Source organism: Mobula birostris, chromosome 2 (assembly GCF_030028105.1).
Source record: "Mobula birostris isolate sMobBir1 chromosome 2, sMobBir1.hap1, whole genome shotgun sequence".
Lineage (NCBI taxonomy): Eukaryota > Metazoa > Chordata > Chondrichthyes > Myliobatiformes > Myliobatidae > Mobula > Mobula birostris.
This window is the reverse complement of record NC_092371.1, coordinates 168,817,856-168,835,025: the sequence shown is the minus strand read 5'-3', so window position 1 is coordinate 168,835,025 and position 17,170 is coordinate 168,817,856. Positions and strand designations below refer to the sequence as shown.

The 17,170-nt window shown below is 38.5% G+C and overlaps 1 protein-coding gene across 6 annotated transcripts in view; it reads right to left on the bottom strand.

The window, feature by feature from the left end:
* The window catches only part of disc1 (DISC1 scaffold protein), a 203,031-nt gene that overhangs the window by 182,721 nt on the left and 3,140 nt on the right, over window positions 1-17,170 (bottom strand). For all 6 annotated transcript variants that reach the window (XR_011884993.1, XR_011884994.1, XR_011884992.1 and 3 more), the window contains exons 2-4: window positions 7,565-8,601; window positions 3,955-4,024; window positions 161-317 (exon numbers count right to left, since the gene is read on the bottom strand). Coding sequence is in view for 3 of the 6 variants with exons in the window: in XM_072251069.1 (XP_072107170.1) it covers window positions 161-317; window positions 3,955-4,024; window positions 7,565-8,601 (1,264 nt within the window). In the remaining 3 variants the exon portion in view is untranslated. The remainder of the gene's footprint in view (window positions 1-160; window positions 318-3,954; window positions 4,025-7,564; window positions 8,602-17,170) is intronic.

Here is a 17,170-nt window from a genome sequence, read left to right as displayed (position 1 = left end):
AAAGAAAGAGAAGTGGAACTCAGTCATAACAAAATATAGAGCTACAATATCTTGGAGATTTCTGGTGTACTGTAATTAAATTCTTCCATAAAAAGCCACTCTCTCTATTTCAATTGACTGGAAGATTTTATTTATATCCATTTTATGGAAATGTACTTACTTATTTAAAAAACAATTATGCTGGTGCTCAGCAACTTGTAGATGAAGTTCACAATTTTGCAGAACCATCATAATACAAGGATGGTGGGAAGGCAGCTGGAATTTTAAAGAACTTTGCTCTTTCTTCAGTTCCGCTAACTTCCTGTTGAACTTGTCAGCTTTAACAAAATGAAAACAATTAGTAATATTTGTTATCTTTCTTAATTAAAAATATGATAATTACACAATTGGTGAAACCATAAAATAAAGGGCAGCACATATTCCACCTGTCTTTTCCGCCTGATGCTTGGTACTCTTTGATACTGCACTAGTCCAAAACTCCATCCATTATAGTCTTAAATATCCTAAAAAATTTCAGCTCTGGAGGAAAGCATTCCAAAAGTTCACTGCCCACAAAATAAATTCCTTGTCATATTGTGTGTTTTTTTTAAATGGTTGACCATTAACCTGACGCTATGCCACAAGGAAAATATCCTGTCAGCATTTACCCTGTCATGTTCCCTCAGAAATTGTTTTGATAAAGATTGTCACTGTTAAATTCCAGAGTCTAGGCTCAACTACAAAACAAAATTGAATTTCACTGTGAACACAGAAAAGAAGAAACACCAAGAGTAACAAGAGCACAGTATGTACTGTGAGTCAAACCCCTCAAAGTCCATCACTAGGAGTGGCTCAGCACAAACAGTTGCCAGGCTAGTTCGATTCTGAAGATCTCTCATAAATAGGGCCTTGAGCCAGTGATGAGGAAACCATGTAAAAAATGTCCCTGTCCCTGGATGCCCATGTCTTCTCACAGAAAGGAAGGACTATTTGGGGCCCTGAATGGTAGTGAGGGAGAAGATGGGGTAGGGGCAGGTGTAGCACTTGTTCCGCTTGCCAGGAGGGAAATCGGTGGGGAGAGGTGAATGGACAAGCAAGTCATGTAGGAAGCGATCCCTGTGGAAAGCAGAAAAATGGGGAGGAGGGAAAGGTATGCTTGGTGGTGGGACCCCTTTGGAAATTGCGGAAGTTACGGAGGATTATGCGCTGGATGCTGAGGCTGGTGGGGTAGTAGGTGAGGACAAAAGAAACCCTATCCCTGGTAGGGTGACAGATGGTTGGGGTGAAGGCAGACATGCATAAAATGGAAGAGAAGTGGTTGAGGGCAGTGTTGATGGTGGAAGCCCCTTTCTTTGAAGGAGGAGGACATCTCCTTCATCCTAGGATGAAAAGCCACATTTTGAGAGCAGATGCGGCAAAGACGAAGGAATTAAGAGAAGAGAATTGCATTTTTACAAGTAACAGGGCGAGAAGAGGCATAGTCCAGGTAGCTGTGAGAGACAGTGGTTTTATAATAGACATCAGCATCCACCCCACCAGCCTCTACATCCAGCACACAATTCTCCATAATCTCCGCCATCTGCAACAGGATCCCACCACCACGCATATCTTTCCCTCCCTCCCACTTCCTGCTTTCCACAGGGATTGCTCCCTACGCGACTCCCTTGTCCATTTGTCCCTCCCCACTGATCTCCCTCCTGGCACTTATCCTTGCAAGCGAAAGAAAGTGCGATATCTACCTCTACACCTCCCCCCTTCAATCCTTTTCAAGGCCCCAAATAGTCCTTCCAGGTGAGGTAACACTTCACCTGTAAGTCTGCAAGTATCCAGTGCAGTCTCCTGTATATCAGTGAAACCCCATGTAGATTGGAAGACCGCTTCTCCGAGCACCAAAAGAGCACTCGATAAAGCAGGATCTCCCAATAGCCACCATTTCAATTCTACTTTCCATTCCCATTCCAACATGTCAGTTTCTGGCCTCCTCTGCTGCCATGATGATGCCACACTCAAGTTGGAGGAGCAACATCTTATATTCTGTCTGAGGAGCCTCCAACCTGATGGCATGAACATCAATTTCTCGAACTTCCAGTAATTGCTTCTCCCCACCTTTACCATTCCCTTTCTCATTTCCCTTTCTCACTTTATCTCCTTAACTGCCCATCACCTCCCTCTGGTGCTCCTCCCCCTTCCCTTTCTTCCATGGTCTTCTACCCTCTCCTATCAGATTCTCCCTTCTCCAGCCTTGTATCTCTTCCACCTATCAACTTCCCAGCTCTTTACTTCACCCCTTCCCCCTTCCCAGTTTCACCTATCACCTACTACCTTGTACTTCTTCCTCCCCCTCCCCGCCACCTTCTTGCTCTAACTTCTGAATCTTTTTTCCAGTCCTGATGAAGGGTCTCGGCCCGCCACATTGACTGTTTACTCCCTTCCATAGATGCTACCTGGCCTGCTGAGTTCCTCCAGCATTTTGTGCATGTTGCATACAAATACATTTATTGCCATGAAATTTCTCAAATATTAAATAAATGAAAACTGAAATTGACAATGTCACTTACTACCTACTCCAATTAAGTTTCACCTTTATAAACCAGCTCCAGCCTTCACCCCAAAATGGGAAAAAGAGCTATATTTCATAAGTAAGGTAAGAGTGGCCACCCTTAGTAGAAAGTCAATATTTAACCATTTTGAAGGAATCCTGGTAAGTTCAAGTTCAAGTTTGTCGTACATACTGCATATATTGTATAACAAAAGTTAAAATGTTCCTCTGGACCATGGCGCACCCACAAAACACATATCATACACAGCACATAAAACAAAATATTACCACAAATAAGTTATTAAAATATAAATGTTATTAAAAGTCTGTGAAAGTTAAAGAGAATATTTTTCCACTGGTTGGAGACATTACTTTCACAGAGGAAGACAGCAATAGTTGTTTAAGGTGATTAATTTCATCCCTAAGAAATTCCTGCAACAGTTGTTGAAGAGAATGCAATTCTTCAACTGCTTTGCCAAAAACTTCATTCTATCATAAAGGTAGATGTAAGGATGTTCACCATTAAGTAGAATTCATCATAATTTAGGAGGTTAAATATTCAGTTTCGGGCTTAACTCTTCAGTACCAAGCCAGGAGAGAGTCGAGGCCCATTGTTTCTTTACATCACATGGGGTGGACCTTATTGCCCGAAAATGAGCTTTCATAATACTGGGGTACAGTACTCAGATGAAGAATAATCTATGTACAGATTCATGTATCAAAAACTAGACAAAATTCGAAGCATAGCAAGGGACATTCATTCCAAACATATTAGGAATATTAGGAATGACCATGCCAATAAGAACATTTAACTATCTCCCTTTGATATTCAAAGGCAATATCAATATCCAAATATCAACAAGCCATCATCACCACTGGGCAAAAACATAAATGGGCCTGCCTCATAAATATAATGGATAAAGAAACATGTTGGGAGAGTAAATCACCACCCTACTTTCCAAAGTCTTTCCACTATCTTTAATGTACTTTAGATTAATGAAGTAATATTCATCTGGGTAAATGTTTAACACACTTCAATGTAAAGCAATCTATAAGAATAGTACTCCATCTACTACCCTAAATAGCTCCTCCTTAGCCAGTGTACTATAGTAAAGTGCCAAGGCTTTTGGGTAGTACAACAAAGAAATAAATACAAACTCAAATAAAATTAGAACTAAAATAAATCAATTGTTAATAAAGAAATCCACCAGGTCTATGTTTTTCCATTGATGGATAGCTATTATTATATAGTGGATCATCGAAAGCACACATCACAGTTTCTCTCTCAGTATATCCTCAGCCTATTTGTAGTCCAATATAAATGGACACTGAGCTTGCCTTCCATATCACTCTGGTGAAATTTCATATATACAAAAGGAAGCAGGTCAATACAAAATTTTAGAAAATGCAATTTTAAAAATCCAGCACAAGCTTACCTTTCTCATAATCATCATTCTGTACAGCATTCTTCTGAAGTTTCTGTAGCTTTAAGATCAAGGTTTGAAGCTACAATTATCAAAATAAAAATACATAAGCTAAAAGACAGATCAAATGCAGATTTAAAAGTTCAAAATACATTTATCAAAGTAATAACAAGAGAACACTGTGCATTCAGAGGAGTCTTTAATCTACATATATAGCCTGGGCAAACCAAATCAGTACAAACAGCACAGAGAATAAATTATTCTCTATTAGTATATTAAAGAACTAACAAGGAAACATTTATTTACATCTATTCCTTAAAAGAAGAAATATTTCATAAAAACAAGTTCTTTCCAAGGGGCGCTCTTACAGTAAAGGATCATCTGGGAAACAGAGGCTAGAATAAGATGCATGTTATATTAAATCTGAAGTGATGTAATTCAATCTGATATCAGGACTTTCAATCTAAAGCAACCATGACAGGGTGAGAGGCAGATTGGTTTGACAGATTAGAAAACTCTGTTGAAGAATATGCCAGTGGACAGGTATTGAGCAACGTTACCAAAAAAAAGTGATACATATACATTCTAAGGCTCAAAGAGAAACAAGAAGAAATGAGATAACAGGAGAAATTAAATCTTAAAGTTAAAAGCAAGCCAGAAAAAGCAACAAACCTGAAAATCAGGAAAATTTTGAGATTTCTAAGGATAATTGATATGAAAAGGAAAATATACAAATGTGAGAGTAAACAGGCAAGAAAGGGTTCTGTAGATATGTAAAAACAAAATGAGTAGCAAGGACAAATCAGATCCCCAACAGATAAATAAGAGAGAAATTATGAAGGAACAATAAGGAAATGGCAAACAAGTGCTTTGTGACCATATCCACAGATGAAGAATTAAAAAGCCGCCCAAAAAGCTTGGAGAACTAAAGGTTCACTGGTGTTAGTAAAGAAAAACTATTAGGAATTAATAGGAGACAAAACTGATAAGGTCCACGCTACCAGTGCCTCAAAATCTTTAAAGAACTAGCAATACAGATAGCTCTGATTACTGATGTCTAAGATTGTAATCTAAATTAAAAGTTTGATGTGAAGAATGATTGATCAATCTGAGATTCTCTGAAATTACATCTATCAGAGGGGATAAGAACCAACGGAAGTAAATTATTTGGATTTTCAGAAGGGTTTCAATAAGGTCTTACAGAGGAGGTTGCTGAACAAATTTGAAGGCCAGTCTAGTGGGGGTAATACAATATGTACTGAGAATTGATTAACAGATAAAAATTATAGGGCCATAATAAATTAATATTGGGATTGGTGGGCTTAAGCTTATTAAATAGCAGAGGTCACTCATGGGTATGAACAGTCATGCCCTGCTCCTATTTCTAATAAGAAAAGATATAAATATATTCAGAACACATGACTCTAACAAGTGAGACAATTCACCATTTGCATTACTTTAAACAGAAGATAGGTCAGTCATCAGTATTGAAAAGGTGCATAATTTTCAGTTTTATGAAGATACTCAAATGAAACCAAAAGTTCTGCTTATTTGTTCCTTAATGGGCTGTCACAAAAATTTGAATAATGTAACTATTACTTTCTATGATAAAACTCAACTGACCCTCACAATCAACACCTGACAAAATTATAAATAGGATGAGGGTTGATTCACCTCTGATGTAATGATATTAAGTTACTGTTCATTACAGCTCAAGTACTCTTTCGCCTTTTGTCCAAAAGTCATTCTTAAAAATCAAAATTTTTATACATTTCCATATTCAAATTCTCCTTTTTTCACAATGTGCTGGCACTGAATGCCTTAAATAATCCTGAATACGTCATCACTTAGTTTATCGATATTCATGATTGTATTTATCATATAAACCTCACGACAGATTATTTTTGAAACCAAATTAAACATTAGTTTATTCAAAAAAATCTACAAGCTATGGTAAGATTGATGGATACCCAAGAAATGGAATTTCTATTGGATATAATAAGAATCCACAGGAAATAAAACCAATTGGTATTTAGGCATTGGTGTTTGATTACAGCTTGGTTGAAGAATTCTCATTTTTTGAGTTACTTAAAACATGTTAAATCACTTCGTACTACTGAGATTTATCAAAACCAGACAAAGTGCAGAATTACACAGCTATTTTTTTTGAAGACAAGTATTTTATACTGTATTTGTTTCAAAAAAAAAGACAAAAGTGAACAAAATCTAATGGCAAAATTTCAAAGTAATAGTATTGAAAAGTTGAGTCACAACTGTGGGCAAAGTGAAACTTGTGTGGTCTACAAGCAACTTCTCATTTTACATGACTGCCAATAGGCAATCTACTATTTTTAGCAAGTGACAGGACATTTGGATAAAGTCTCAAACAATATTATAGAGAGAATAGATGACATTTTCTTAAACAAGAAATTCTGTAGATGCTGGAAATTCAAAGTAACATACATAAGAGGCTGGAGGAACTCAGTAGGTAAGGCAGCATCTATGGAAGTAAACGAACAGTTGATGTTTTGGGCCAAGACCCTCTTCAAGACTGGAAAGGAAGGGGAAAGACACTTGAAGAAAAAGGTGGGGAGAGGGGAAGGAGGACAGCTGGAAAGTGATATGCAAAGCTACGTAAGTAGGAAAGGTACAGGAGATGAGAGTGGACCATAGGAGAAAGGAGGAGCTGATAGGCAGGTAGAGAAGAGGTAAGAGGTCAGAGTAGGGAATAGAAGTGGGGGGGGAGCATGGAATTTACTGGAAGAAGAAATTGATATTCATGCCATTAAGTCGGAGGCAACCCAGACGGAACATAAGGCGTTGCTCCTCCGCCCTGAGAGTAGCCTTATCCTCAGGGTGGAAAGCTAAACTTTCAAAGAATTTTAAATGCATAATGCCTTGCAACATATTATTTCAACAATTTATCTAATTAGTTTTAGACAACAAGGACTGGCCAATGGAATCAATGAGCAAATATGGTGTGGATGTAAACGCTTTATAATTAAGACAACTGGCTTTATAATTGGTGAATGCAGCATGATAATTATTCACATCATTGTGTAAGCCCATCTTGCTGTAATGCGAGCAGCAGTGGAACTATTAAACAATACTTATAGCCTCAAATTCACATATTTCAATAATTTACAGCAGTGTTAGCAAGCAGTGAACATTTGATTGCCACTCACCAATATGACATTTCTAAGCAAGAAACAAAAGTAAACTTCAACCTAAAGATCCTTTTGTATAATGCAACAACACAAAATACAAATGAAGAAAATCATTAAACTGCAACAAAGATTGAGAATCTGAAGCACCAATTATTTTTCTCACTGACATAGTAGAATGTACACAGATACGCATTGCATTGTAGTTCCTATTTTTTCAGTACTGCATTCCAAAAATTAAACAAAACTTTTTTGAAATCTGTTTACAGTTATACCTAGTTATACAGTTCAAAGCAGTTTAGAAAATTCTGAAAGCCTTACCATTTTAAGTTCTTTCAAGAACGATAGTGTATACATACAGACATCCATAGACATTTTATGTCAGAACATAATACTGCATTTATAACACGTTATAAATACAACTGAACATTAACCAAGATATTTAAGTAAATACTAGCCTTCAACTTTATTCTGTTTTCATGGAGGCAATCTTGAAGAATTGGTTCATATTTCCTCATTAAAGAATGACATTTCTGGTCAAGTATGGTGATGCTGCTCTCATACCCTGATGTTACAGATGAACCAGCAGAAGAACCATCAGAAGTATCAGCTGAACATGCACAAATATCTGTATCTAGTGAGAGCAAGTCATAGTCCTGATGACTGTTCTCTGACTTTGCATCAGTACCACATTTAATGCCAACATTTTGACATGCGTGCAAAGAATTGGTGTTAAAATCCTTCCATAAAGATTTGGAGCAGAACTGATTTGTTATGAATGTATTTGTATCATGGCATCGCATTTCTAGTTCAGCATCGTGACGCGGTAAAACAAGGCTATTCTGCTGTGATTCATCTTTATTGCCAATAATACTGCTGTTACAATTTGACGACATCTGTATGAAATTAAAGCTGGAAATAAAAGTGCTAGCTGAATCCATTTCTCTATCAATGTCCCAAAGCTGCTGTCTTTGCAAATTTTCACTGTCTGCTTGTTTATTTGGACTAGTAATAGCTTGTGACTTGCTAACATCAATACTTCTTTCCTTTTTATATTGTTTAAGGCAAGCATCTTTCTTCTGCAGATTGCCTGTCAACAAATGCTTGGAATAAGTATTAACCCCAGTATAAAAGGAACATTCTTGACTGTCAATGCTACACGGACAGTTAGAACCAAGAATGTGCTGAACACTTTCTGACCCAATCATATCTGCAACCACAGGACTTCTGGCAGACAACCGATCAGAAACAGTATTCTGATAATCTACATATTTGTCTTCCCTTGTGTGTTTATTGTTTAATCTGTGCTTCTCCTGTTTATTAATGTCAAAAGACAAGCCTGTACGACTATTTGTTTCTTTTCCAGTATGTTGTGAATCCAAATGAATACCAGTAGGTGTGGGATGGCTTAACCTTTGTTCAACATTCTTCCACATATACCCCGGCCTCTTTGAGAGCTTTCTTTTGCAGGAGGTGACTCCAGTCAGTACTGAACCTGGAAAAAAAAAGGGAAAAAAACACTCCTGAAAAATAAAATCAGATACATTGAGCAATTATTCACAATCAATTCTGCTCTTACAATCACTAACTATTACTTCCTCTCTTTTGCTCTGATTTGGAAGAAAGTTGCAGGGATGTTACCATGTATCCAATTCCCTTTTTGAAGCTATAATCTGATTTCACCTCAATTTGGGCAGTGCATTGTAGACCATAACAATCAGAATGAAAAAAATCTTTTCCCTCGTTTGGTTCTTTATTTTAAATTACTTTAAATCTGTCGTCTTCTAGTAGCAAACTCTTCTGTCAAAAAAGTCAAAAGACTGTAACACATAGAACAGAATTAGGCCATTTAGCCTGTTGAGTCTGCTCCACTATTTGATCATGGCTGATCCATTTTCTCTTAAGCAACACACACAAAATGCTGGAGGAATTCAGCAGGCCAGGCAGCATCTATGGAATAAAAGCACAGTCGATATTTCGGGCCAAAACCCTTCTGAAGGACTGGAGAAAAAAAGCTGAGGAGTACATTTCCTCTTCACTCCATTCTCCTGTCTTCTCCCTATAATCTTTTATGCCCCGACTCATCAAGAATTTATCAACCTGCACCTTAAATACACCCAATAGACTGGCCTCCTGTGGCAATGAATTCCACAGAATCACCACCCTCTGGCTGAAGAAATTCCTCCTCATCTCCATTCTAAATGGATGTCCCTCTAATCTGAGATCAGGCGAACTTGCCTATAATTTTGTTTCTTCTACCTCCCTCCCTCCCTTCTTGAAGAATGGATTGACATTTGGAATCTTCCAGTCCATCGGAACCATGCCAGAAATTAGTAGTTCTTGAAAGAATGCTTCCACAAACTCTTCAGCTACCTTTTTCAGAAACCTGGGGTGGGGTCAATCTGGTACAGGTGACTTACCCATCTTCAGAACTTTTAGTTTCCTTAGCACCTTCTCCTTAGTAATGGCAAATTCACAAACTTCTGCACCCCCCCCCCCCCCGCCCGGCACTCTCAAACTTCCTGCATACTACTAGTGTCTTCCACAGTGAAGACTGATGTAAAATTATTATTTTGTTCATCTGCTATTTTCTTGTCTTCCATTACTACCTCTCCAGCATCATATTCCAGTGGTCCAATACCTACTCTTGTCCCTCTTTTCTTCTTTAAAAATCTGAAAAAAATTGTATCCTATTTGATATTATTGGCTAGCTTACCTTCATATTTTATCTTTTCCCTCCTTATGGCTTTTTTAGTTGCCTTCTGTTGCTTTTTAAAGGCTCCCCAATCCTCCAATTATCCAATAATTTTTGCTCTATGAGATGCCCTCTTTTGCTTTTATGTTGGCTTTACCTTCCTTTTTCAGCCACACCCGTGTCATCCTGCCTTTAGAATACTACTTCTTCTTTGGGTTGTATCTATCCTGTCTCTTCTGAATCTCCAGCCATTGCTGCTCTGCTGTTGTCTCTTCTAGTGTCCTCTTCCAATCAGCTTCTGCCAGCAGCTCTCTCATGCGTCTGTAATTCCCTTTGCTCCACAGTAATACTGATACATTTGACTTTAGCTTCTCCCTCTCAAACTGCAGGGTGAATGTTATCATTTTTTGATCACTGTCTCCTAATGGTTCCTTTACCTTAAGCTCCCTAATCAAATCCGGGTCATTATACAACACCCAATCCAGAATAGCTGATCCCCTTGTGGGCTCAACCTCAAGCTGCTCTAAAAAGCCATTTCAAAGGCTCTCTACAAATGTTCTCTCTTGGGATCTCAAATCAGCACCAACCTGATTTTCCCAATCTACCCGCATATTGAAAATCCCTCATGACGATTATAACATTGTCCTTTTGACATGCATTTTCTTTCTCCTGTTGTAATTTGTAGCCCACATCCTGGCTGCTGATCAAAGGCCTGTATGTTACACCCATCGAGTTTTAACCCTTGCAGTTCCTTAACTCTACCCACACTGATTCAACATCTTGCAATCCTATGTTACCTCTTCCTACAGATTGGATTTCATATTTTATTAACAGAACTCACTACCCCCTCTGACTACCTGCCTGTCATTTCGAGACAACGTGTATCCTTGGATGTTAAGCTCCAAACTATAATCTTCTATCACCAATGACTCAGTGATGATCACATCATATCTGTCAATCTCTGAATGCACAAGATCATCTACCTTATTCTGTATACTGTGTGCATTCAAATATAACACCTTCAGTCCTGTATTCATCACCCTTTTTGATTTTGTCCCTGTTACACTGCAACTCATTGTACTGACTGCAATTTTGCCCTTTCATCTGGCTGTCCTTCTTGACTTTTTTATTAAACACTGCCTCTCTTTGTATCCCAACTGCCCCATCCTCAGCCCTATCACTGTTTTCTATTCCCCTGCCAAATTAACTTAAAACCTCCCCAACAGCTGTAGCAAACCTGACTGCAAGGGCATTGGACCCGTTGGGTTCAGGTGTGAACCATCCCTTTTGCACCAGACATACCTTCCCCAGAAGAGATCCCAATGATTAAGAAGAAATCTGAAACCTTGCCCCCTGCATCAGTTCCTCAGCCATACATCCATCTGCCAAATCATCCTATTCTTGCCCTCACTGGCACATGGCACAGGCAGCAATCTAAAGATTACCATACTGCAAGTCCTGCTTTCCAACTCCCAAAATTCTCTTTTCAGGACAGTGCCAATATGCACCAAGACTTCTGGCTGCTCACCCTCCCCCCTTAGAATGCTGTGGACCTGATCTGAGACATCCCGGACCCTGGCACCTGGGAGGCAACATACCATCTAGGCGTCTTTATCATCTCCTCTTTTCCCTCCTTTCCCTCCGAGTCACAGCACCAGACTCAGTGCCAGAAACCCAGTAGCTACATCTCCCCCTTGGTAGGTCATCCCTCCACCAACAGTACTCAAAACGGTATACTTATTATTGAGGGGAATTGCCACAGAGGTACTCTGCACTGGCTGCCATTTCCCTTTCCTCTGCTGACAGCCAGCCAGGTACCTGCCTCCTGCAACTTCAGAGTGGTTACCACTCTGCAGCTCCAATCTATCACCTCCTCAGTTTCTCATATGGCCCGAAAGTCATTGAGCTGCTGCTCTAGTTCTTTAACACATTCTCTGAGGAGCTGCAGTTCAGTGCATATGGCATAGATGTGGTTATCCAGGAGGCTGGAGGTCTCCCAGAATTCCCACGTCTCACACAAAGAATACAACACAGTCCCTGGAGCCATTCTCACTGCACCAACTATGCATTAACAGACAAAGAACGAAGAACGAATAAGTAGTAAGTTACCAGACATGTACCTCGCCTAAGCCTGTTATCTTATAAATCCTATCAAAACCTTGTTTAATTTTATACTAATCTATTAAATCGACTGTTTTCTGCTCCAAGGAGACTGAGCCCAGTTTCCCTCATCTCCACCCGCCTGCGGGTCCCTCATCCCAGATTTCAAGGCTTTGAAAGCTTTCATAATCTGGTAACTCAAAACTGCACAGATCTAATTAGTTGGATGTCAGTTTTATCATTTGCTTTCTCTACCCCAATCTGCTTTCATTCCCCTGTTCCTCCCCATTGTTTACATTCTTTTTTGCATTAACAGTGGCTGTATTTTAATCCTAACTACATGTTGAAATTACAAATATACATCACCAAGAACCTATCTCCCAATCACCAGTTTCGTCAATCAAAACCTGGCTTTCGCTGCAATGAAGACTCAATACACTTGGCTCCAATTTACTAGCCTGTTTTAAGATAAACTTTTCCAGCCTGTTGTCAACCATCTACTGTTGTTGTTCTACTTGATGGCTCTACTGCTTTTATAGCTTCGATTTTGCTAGAATGCTCCTTGTCAAGAAAATCACATGCCTGGGTCCAAGTCCACTTCATGTCCTTACTAATCTTGGTGATCCTCAATTTTTGTTTCATTGTTTTTGTGCCCCATAATCAATTATACACTTCAATCCTATGCTATTATGAAATACTATAGTGATGCATCCTCCCGCATTCATAAACTACCTTCTGGATTTACTCTCTTTCCACATTAATCAACAAACCTGAATGTCAGGATATCAATATTTCAGAATCAATTCCACCATAGATCAACTGCATCACACCAAAGCATTTCTGAAAATATTTCTGAACTTCATCTGACTATTTTCAACTACTCACAAACAAGAGAAAATCTGCAGATGCTGGAGATCCGAGCAATATACATAAAATGCTGGAGGAACTCAGCAGGCCAGGCAGCATCTGTGGAAAAAAGTGCGGTCAATACTTCTGGCCGAAACCCTTTGGCAGGACTGGAGAAAAAAAGCTGAGGAATAGATTTAAAAGGTGGGGGGAGGGGAGAGAGAACCACCAGGTTATAGGTGAAACCTGGAGGGGGAGGGATGAAGTAAAGAGCTGGGAAGTTGTTTGGCGAAAGAGACAGAAGGTCATGGAAGAAAGAAAATGGGAGAAGGAGCACCAAAGGAAGGTGATGAGGTGAGAGAGGGAAAAGGGGATGGGAAATGCAGAGGGAAGGGAGGTTAGGGGGTATTACTGGAAGTTCGAGAAATTGATGTTCATTTTATCAGGTGGGAGACTACCAAACAGAATACAAGGTGTTGTTCCTTCAACCTAAGCGTGGCCTCATGACAACAGTGAACAAGGCCATGGATGGACATATCGGAATGGGAATGTTAAGTGAATTAAAATGGGTGGCCACTGGGAAATCCCGCTTGTTCTGGCGGATGGAGCGTAGATGCTCAGGTCCCACCTACATACAGGAGGCCACACCGGGAGCACCTGACCCCAAAAGACTCATAGGTGAAGTGTCGCCTCACCTGGAAGGATTGTTTAGGGCTGTACTCTCTTCCATAGATGCTGCCTGGCCTGCTAAGTTCTTCCAACATTTTGTGTGGGTTGAATGTCAGGTATGGAAGCATATTACCCAAAAGAAGAAAACTGAGAAGTGGTATGATCACAGGAAAGAGATGTCTGGGAGATGTAAAGAGAAAAGAGAGGAAAAATACATTGGACATTTGGGAAATGTTATGAGGTGCTGAGTATAGTCATGGAAAAAAGCCACTCAGCCCAGCTGGTCCATAATAACTAAGATTCCCATCTAGGCCAGCCTCATTTGCCGTGCTTGGTCCATAACGAAAGAATGAAGATTAAATGGTCTTGGCCCAAAATGTTAACTCTTTATTCCTTTCCATAGATGCTGCCTAACCTGCTGAGTTCTGCCAGCTTTTTGAGTGTGTTACTCTGGATTTGCAGCATCTGCAGAATCTTGTGTTTAAGATTAAATGTAGACAGAGTAATAGTCATGGAAAAGTACAGCACAAAAACAAGCCCTTCAGTCCATCTACTCCCATCGACCTGCACCGGGACCATAGCCCTCCATACCCCGAACATCCAAGTACCTATCCAAACTGCTCTGAAATTGACCTTACATGCACCACTTGCGGCTCATTTCACAACCTTCTGACCCTCTGAATGAAGTTTCCTCTCATGTTCCTCTTAAACTTTTCACCTTTCAGCCTTAATCCATGACTTCTAGTTGTAGTCCCACCCAACTTCAGTGGAAAAAGCTGATTGTATTTACCCTATCTATATCCTTCATAACAATGGACAATAAAGATTTTGCTTCCTGTATACCTTTAGGTGTATCTTATGAATTTTGGGCTAGTGATCATGAAAATCACCATGAAATTTCCCTATCACGCACCATTTTTTGAAATCACTTATGTTTGTTATTTCAATTCATAATTCAAGTCAATTAACATGTTGCCTACAATGTAAGCCGGAAAGTTTCCTATCTTGTCCAGGTATGCTAGGCCATGCTTAGGCGGTGCGGCTGCTGCATGGCAGGACAGGTTTTAGTAATAATTACTGGGTTCAGGACTGTAAAGATGGAATTTGCTATCACCAGGCACAAAAATTTCTATGAAGGATTTTGATATTTGAGACAGATGCTTCCCAGAATAACTGATGCCAAGATTAAGGAAAGCATTTTTGTTGGTCCACAAATCAAACAGGTCATCAACGACAGGTTTGAAGAATTTATAGTGGGACCGGAGAAAATCATATAGAAAGCGTTCAAGGAAGTTGTTGAAATTCTTCTCGGCATCTAGAGCACCGAACTACATGCAGCTGGTTGAAAGCATGCTTCAAGCATATAAAACCATGAAATGCAACATGTCACTAAAGATTCATTTTCTGCCTTCCCATTTAGACTTCTTCCCCGCAATTCTTGGTGCTGTTAGTGATGAGCATGGTGAAAGGTTTCACCAGGACATCGCGGTCATGGAGAAAAGTTACCAGGGCAACTGGAATCCATCAATACTGGTGAATTATTGTTGGACACTTAAGTGAGAAGCCTCAGACACTGAGTACAAATGAAAACCATTAACAAAATATTTTTAACTTAGTTAAACTATTGCAAAGCATCAGCACCATTATGCAATTAAACACATTATATTCAATAAAAGTTAATTTGTTGTTTCTCCAAATTCCTACGTGATACAAGTAGTCGCAAATTATATTTGTGTTCATCTTCAAGCAGTCTATCATAAACCAAAAAAAATTCTGAGGAAGCCACAGTTTTGAAAAAATTTGTTGTCCAGTGAAATTTGATATACCTCTATCAAATCTCCTCTCAACCTTCTGCGTTCCTAGGGACAAAGTCCTAACCTATTCAATCTTTCCATATAAATCAGTTTCTCCAGTACTGGCAACATTTGTAAATTTTCTCTGTATTCTTTCAACCTTATTCAAAAAAAATCTTTGGAAACATTTTCTAAAAAGAGGAAGTTAGTTTTTGAATGATGAGAGAGTTCAGAGTTATGGGGAATTTTTATGAAAGATGGAAGATTTCAGAGCTATGGGGAACTGGCACAGGAATTTTCAAATTGATCATCCATCAGCAGGCTCGAAGGACAAGGTGGTTTACTTCTGTATGTTCTGAAAGAGAACATCATTCTGTTGGTGTTTTCATTGTTCAGACAATAGTAATCAAATGAAAGCTAACAGTTTGGCAGAAAATGTTTAAATAATCATGATTTGGGAGCCAATATACTGTATACATCATAAATAAAAAAATTTTAATATATTTCTTTTGATAATCAGAAAGTGAATTTACCTGTAAGACTTTTATAAACATTGGTTAAAATGAGAACCTCTATGAAACAGAAACTGCTCAGAGAAGCAGCATTTCCTTACAGTAATTCTTGACAATGTTCTAAAAATGGTTTGGTGCACAAGAAAGCACAGAACACCTCATTACATGTTTTTAAAAAGATAAAAATTACATTAAATTTTCCACAGTATTTATCTACTTCAACTTAGTCAAAAATGCTAAAATCTAATTTCCAAGACTGTAAAGGTATCAGATCCTAATGCCTTACACTCAATGTGGTTTTAATTTTCAAATTGTAATTCAAATCTTGAACAATTATATATTATTTATTATCCATTGTCTATTCAACCACACAGCATTTGGAAAGGATGTTGTTTTGACCATTGTGTTAAACTTACTGAAAAAAGTGTCTCTTAGTATCCCAGTATACCAAAATACATTCCAAATTTTGAAATTGGGTGGCTCAAATTGTTTAAATTTAGCAGGTATCACAATATGAAAGATAATTTTTCAGATTTACATGGGTATTTCAATTTGCCTTCTAGACATTGTTCAATTACAAATTTCTTTACATAGATAATAAGACAGATTTGTAATTTTGACTCAGTAAAAACTTGTGTTTGTTAAGAGAAATTAGAAATATTTTAAAAGCCCAGCCTGCACTACAATAACTGAACTCACTCAACCTAAAAGTGAGAGATGATTGGAAATGGTTTCTACACAAGTAGATTCCTAACCTCTCTCATTATTGGGTATCCCCAGATGTAAATATCCACTGAGAGTCAGGACCCACATAAAACTATCTGAACAGACAACCAACAATGATAAAAGGAAAGCAGATGAAATAAACTAAGTATCAAAATCATATAGCACAGAAGCTGATCCACTACACGGTGTTGCTCTTTGAAATTATTGCACTATTTTACATCATTAACTTTCATGCAAGTCATGTTGTATCTGATATAATTTAACAGACATGTTAAAATCTTTGGAGGAATTTTTCAGTAGCATTGATTTTTCACCAGCTTAACTATTCAGAGTTAGAGAAGGGATCATATTTGATGCTCTGTGGTTCAGATTTGCCCAGGAACTTGGTGGAGTGGATCATATCCTTTATTTTGAATCCTTCCCTGCATCAATAATTCACTGGTGAAAGAAAGAGACCTCCATCACTCAATCATTTGCTTACAGTTTATAAAAATTCTCATTTTGTATTGTACAAATGAAAAGCATTACACAATGCTGTTCAATAGAAAATAAATTACTGTGTTACTGGGATTTATAACAACTTGTTACCAACTTGTACAAAATGCAGCCATGTGTGCACTTCTTATAACTGATATTCTTTTGCAAATAATTACTCATCGTAATACATTACATACGAATGCACGAATTTGACACAGTAGGCCATTTAACCCAAAAGCATATTCT